Here is a 6000-nt window from a genome sequence, read left to right on the forward strand (position 1 = left end):
TGTGTATAATAAGAGAATTTATGCTATTCAGAGCTTCATACAGAAGTTTAGATATGTCCCACAGTGAATGGAAAATGGTGAGAATTCTGCTACATGTCCAAAAATGTGTAAAGAAAAGAGAATATTAGGGGAAAAAAGTGCTCTGAAACTCACAGATTAAATAGTCTTAAAGTTTGCTGTTCTCCCAGTTTTCAAAGGACTGTCAGAGTCCAGTGATGACCAGCTGTTCTCCACTAGTCACAGCAAAGGGAATGTAATACAGACTTAGATTGTGTGATCGCTCACAAATTTCGTGAATAAAACACATTTATTTTAGAAACCCATCTCAGAAACATACAACTACCATATAGATGTTTGAACTCAAAATGATCAAATAGGGAAATAACAACATTCTTCCCATTAAATTTTAGAATTAAAATATTTCACACAAATATTTTATGTACGTGTGTGAGCACACGTGCCTATGTACGTGCATGTGAGAATGCATAAAATTTACATATACAACTCCAAAGAGTAGCAAATTTTGGGGATTGATGTGGTGGTACATACCTGCAATCCTAGCACTCAGGAATCAGAGGCAAGAAGGCTGGGTGTTCTAGTCCAACACAGTATGTTTAAGGCAAGCCTGGGCTTACATGAAGATTGTGTTGCAACCAACCAACAAACCAACCAACCAACCAACCAAGAAAACAAGAAGATAAGAGGAATGGTCTTGTTTAAGACCAGTTAAGTCAATAGCACTTGAGAATATTTGTAAAAGTGATAGGTTGTGAAGGAACCAGTCCATATGACCTGTCCCTACACAGTAGCCATTTTGGAGGTGTTTCTGATGATGATGTGACCAAACTAATGTTGTTTGTGGAGTGTTAGGATGTTTGTAGTAACCCCGTGATGCTCACTGAGTTTACTAAAACCACTTTTAACTGTCAGGATCTTTGCTCTACTCATATCAAGGTTTGTTGAGATTCTTATATAATTTCCAATTTTTTTAAAAAAAATTTAATCTTCTACACATCTATTTATTAGCTGTAAGTTCTATAGAGCAGAAGTCAGTCACATACAACCCATGTTGCTTTGCTGCTCAGAATCTCCCAAGATTGACATCCAAGTGTTGTGGTTGAGCTATTAGTCTCTGGATATTCTAGGAAAGACTGGTCAATAGGGCTTTTGGAGTTTAACAAACCATGGCCCTCCTGGGGTGATAGGTAGGACCTAATAATTGAGTTGAAGTTAAGGAAGAATAAAACTGAACTAGGAAAAAGTTTGTGAGAGAAAGTATGGAGGCAAAAGGAATAACATTTGTATTTGCCCTGAGGCTAGAGGAAAGAAAAGGCCTGAGGTTAATATGGCTACAGCGCAGAGTAAGGAAGGGTGGTTTTTGGTTACAAGGTCAAAAACGTTACCTAGGATTTGCTTTACACACAGGCTTGCTGATCCTGTTGAGCATTTTCATCACCATCCTAAGCCCACCAAGAGGTCTTTGAGATGGTTGGAAAGAAGTGATTGACAAGATCAGATCTGAGTTTTGAAATGGTGACCTTGGCTGACGTAGATAGTGGCTTTAACATCCAATGGAGAATGCTACCCACAATGATTTCACAGTACTCAGATGCAAGAGCGTTTCACTAATGACTGGAGGGAGCATTTTGTTGTTTTGTTCTGTTTTCTTGCTGTTGTTTGTGGATAGAAACTATTTCTTACTTTTTAAAAAAATTTCTTTTCTGTTGTTTCTTTTTTTTTCATTTTTTATTAGATATTTTTTAAATTTACAATTCAAATGCTATCCCAAAAGTCCCTTATACCATTCCCCAACCCTGCTCTTCAACCCACCCAATCCTGCTTCCTGGCCCTGGTATTCCCCTGTATTGGGGCATATAATCTTTGCAAGACCAAGGGCCTCTCCTCCCAGTGATGGCCATCTTCTGCTACATATGCAGCTAGAGACAAGAGCTCAGGGGGTACTGGTTAGGTCATATTGCTGTTCCTCCTATAGGGTTACAGACCCCTTCAGCAACTTGGGTAAAAAGTTTTTTTTTTAAATGAATCTGTCCAGTTTTATTAACTTCATGTTAACTTCTGCTGCCTGACACATAATGGCATTAAATAGATTAGTAAGTCCATTAGATCTAAGAGACACAGTTGATAGGGGCTTACATCATCCAGTAACTTGCCCAACTCCACTCCAGCAATTAATAAAAGAGATTTAACTAGGACTTGGATCTGCTGAAATCCAGTCCATACTGGTCAGAATGTTATATTTGGAAACTATAACTTTGAAAATAGAGGTTCACATACACAGATAAATTTTCTGGGACTCTGAGACAATGAAGTAGGTACTTCTTAAGTGGGTTGCATAAGTGAAGTTCTGGCTCTTGGGATCTGTGACAGATGTCCTGTGTCTGACCAGAGACTCTTCTCCAACAAAGATTTAAGACTCCTTTGGTAGAAGTTAGCAGGGGGTGCTGGTGTTACAATATTACAATAGAATAAAGCCTAATTGTGGCTTTACTTGTATCTCTTTAATAGGCTGTGTCTTAGTCAGGGTTTCTATTCCTGCACAAACATCATGACCAAGAAGCAAGTTGGGGAGGAAAGGGTTTATTCAGCTGTTCATCACCAAGGAAGTCAGGTCTGGAACTCAAGCAGGTCAGAAAGCAGGAGCTGATGCAGAGGCCATGGAGGGATGTTCTTTACTGGCTTGCTTCCCCTGGCTTGCTCAGCCTGCTCTCTTATAGAACCCAAGACTGCCAGCCCAGATATGGCCTTTCCCCCTTGATCACTAATTGAGAAAATGCCTTACAGTTGGATCTCATGGAGGCATTTCGTCTACTGAAGCTCCTTTCTCTGTGATAACTCCAGCTGTGTCAAGTTGACACAAAACTAGCCAATACAGACTGCTATCACTTACTTATTATATTCATCTAGATGTGAGAAGGCTGGATTATATAGTGTATCTGTTTATTACTACATTATTCACAATCAACCTACATTAGTATTGGTGCATGAAAGGATGAAGAAAATGTGACATATATATATATATATATATATATATATATATCCTATAATTAAATTTAGTGAAATAAGTTAGACACAGAAACAAATGCTGCATGTTCTCTTTCATACGTGGGTACTAAAATGTTGGTCTAAATAGGATGTTGTTCTGTGAGAGGTTGGGAAACAGGAAGAAAACAGGAATAGGGGAAGGCTGCTTAATGAGCATCAAGATATAGACAGAGTTCTAGTTCTAGTTTTCTCACACAGTATAGCTAGTATAGTTTATAACAACTTGTTGTATATTGTCAGCAATGAGAGGAAATGGAGACCATGTGATCAATACATTGTCTACATGTATGGAATGATCACAGCATACCCCTTCAATATATAAAGTAATAAAATAAAGTAAAATATATCACCTCAGAGGAAAGCCTTACCAGAGGTCTTAGAAACAGCGCTATAATATAAAATTTATTAAAAAGTTTTTTATTTATAATTTTAAGTATTTCCATAAAGTTATAAACCATTGTATTTTGCTGTATGCTGACTTTCTTTATCCTTAAAGCATTTATGTATAGATACGTGAAGCAGTTATGATTGCTGTTCTCTACATCTAAAAACATATCAAGGCTTGAGTTAAAATATTAAAAATTGTCAGAAGGTCTTTACAAGAAAATAGTTCTTTCAGTATTTCATTTTTGATATTTATTTTGAGTTTTAAAAACTTTACCTGACAGTTACTGTTAACTCACAGATATTACACTTCCCATTCTTATTATCAAGATCTTCTTCCCCCGTTTTGTTTATCTTAACGTTTTATCTTCAGGTTTTAGAACCTAGTTAATCTGTCCTTTTTATTCCTCAGGAAAAAGTGATCCACGGAGTTTTCATGCCCCGTGGGTATCTGGAATTGATGCCAAACCCTAAGGACAATGAGGTGAATCACATAAGAGCCACATGCTTCAATAGTGATATAGTCCTCATGCCAGAGCTGTCGACCTTCAGAGTCTTGCCTTGGGCAGAGAGGACTGCGCGGGTGATTTGTGACACCTTCACAGTGACGGGCGAGCCTCTCCTGACATCCCCTAGGTACATCGCCAAGAGGCAGCTGCGCCAGCTGCAGGACGCCGGCTTCTGCCTGCTGTCCGCCTTCATCTATGATTTCTGCATTTTTGGTGTGCCCGAAGTGATCAATTCAAAGACCATATCTTTTCCTGCCTCCACATTACCAAGTAACCATGATCAGCCCTTCATGCAGGAACTGGTTGAAGGCCTGTATCAGACCGGGGCGAATGTGGAGAGCTTCTCCTCGTCTACCAGGCCTGGGCAGATGGAGATCTGTTTTCTCCCTGAGTTTGGCATTAGCTCAGCCGATAATGCCTTTACCCTCAGAACAGGTCTCCAAGAAGTGGCCAGGAGATATAATTACATAGCTAGCCTTGTAATTGAGACTGGATTCTGCAATTCAGGAATTTTGTCTCATAGCATCTGGGATGTGGGCGGGAAGACAAATATGTTCTGCAGTAGTTCTGGGGTGGAAAGGCTCACGCTTACGGGGAAGAAGTGGTTGGCAGGCCTGCTGAAGCACTCTGCGGCTCTCAGCTGCCTGATGGCCCCTGCGGTCAACTGTCGCAAGCGCTACTGCAAGGACAGCAGAGACCTGAAGGATAGCGTGCCCACCACGTGGGGATACAATGACAACAGCTGTGCCTTGAACATCAAGTGTCATGGTGAAAAAGGCACCCAGATAGAAAATAAGTTAGGGTCTGCAACCGCGAACCCTTATCTGGTGTTGGCGGCCACTGTGGCAGCAGGCTTGGATGGTCTTCAGGGCAGTGATGGTGCTGCGGCTGGTTCAGATGAGAGTCAGGATCTGTATCAACCAGAACCTTCCGAGATCCCTTTGAAGATGGAAGATGCCCTTGCCGCCCTGGAGCAAGATGAGTGTCTGAAGCAGGCTCTGGGAGAGACTTTCATCCGCTACTTTGTTGCCATGAAGAAGTATGAACTGGAAAGTGAAGAAACAGATGCAGAGGGAAATAAATTTCTGGAGTATTTTATATAGGATGGGACTCTGCCCTGTAGAGATATGATGAGTAGCTAGTTTATCAGAAAGAAAAGATTGAGCCTTTGCAATGAACAATACTAGACTGCTTCTGCCCCTCTCAGATGAAACAGGATTGCTCGGATCCTGATCTCAGCTATAAACAATAAATTTGTGGTGAAACGGCATATGCAAACTTACATTGCCTACTGTCATTTTTCTTTATATTGTTAGCCTGGGTGATGTTTGGGTCATGTGTATATTTGCATGATAAAGGAAGATGTACATTAGAAAGCAGAATTTAAAGACTGGGGTAAAAAGAAAAAAAATATCAATATAGTAAACAATATTAAGTATAGACATAGCATTCTCCTGTCAAGAAGACAGATAGGTTAGCATAATCCTACTACTAAAAGCAGGTTGAGGTCACTTTGTATCGCTAGCTATGATAATTTTGAACATGTCAAGTTGTACAGAGTAGGACATGACAGGCCACAAAAGCTCTCCCTTCACTTTTGCTCTTCTCTACCCCCTCTTGAAAGATTCAGGGATTTCAAGGCTGCAGTGTCCCCTAGGTCCAGATGATAGGACTGAGAATCAGGTTAACACTGAGGTCAGACTTAAAAGGCGGTAGAACCCTTTCTTTAAACAATGCATGCTAGGTAAAGGGAGAAAGGGGGCTGCATTGTTCTGCCAGATTGGCTCTATTCTTCGAAAGCAGACATCCCATTTGAAACATCTTTGTTCTACAGAGAGGAAGAATGACTGCCTGCCTAGCCAAGGCTCTGTCTGCAGCTTCAATGCACACTTAAATTACTAATTACATCGCCACAGAGATTGGTGTTTCTCCAGAGAGTAGAAAATGTCCCAGGCCTTTCTTTGACTGTGATAATATTGCAACTTATCATTGAAATTTAGAATCTCTTGGGAACAAGTCCAATATCTAGGTACTTGCAAATGAA

General features: G+C 40.3%; 1 protein-coding gene across 1 annotated transcript in view; it reads left to right on the plus strand.

Moving 5' to 3' along the window:
• Lgsn (lengsin, lens protein with glutamine synthetase domain) overlaps positions 1 to 5238 on the plus strand; it is a 28729-nt gene extending 23491 nt beyond the window's left edge. The window contains exon 5 of the mRNA XM_021169955.1: positions 3860 to 5238. Coding sequence (XP_021025614.1) covers positions 3860 to 5059 — 1200 coding nt within the window. The 3' untranslated portion in view covers positions 5060 to 5238. The remainder of the gene's footprint in view (positions 1 to 3859) is intronic.
• The last annotated feature ends 762 nt before the right edge of the window (positions 5239 to 6000 follow it).

The sequence above is a fragment of the Mus caroli genome, chromosome 1, assembly GCF_900094665.2.
Source record: "Mus caroli chromosome 1, CAROLI_EIJ_v1.1, whole genome shotgun sequence".
NCBI lineage: Eukaryota > Metazoa > Chordata > Mammalia > Rodentia > Muridae > Mus > Mus caroli.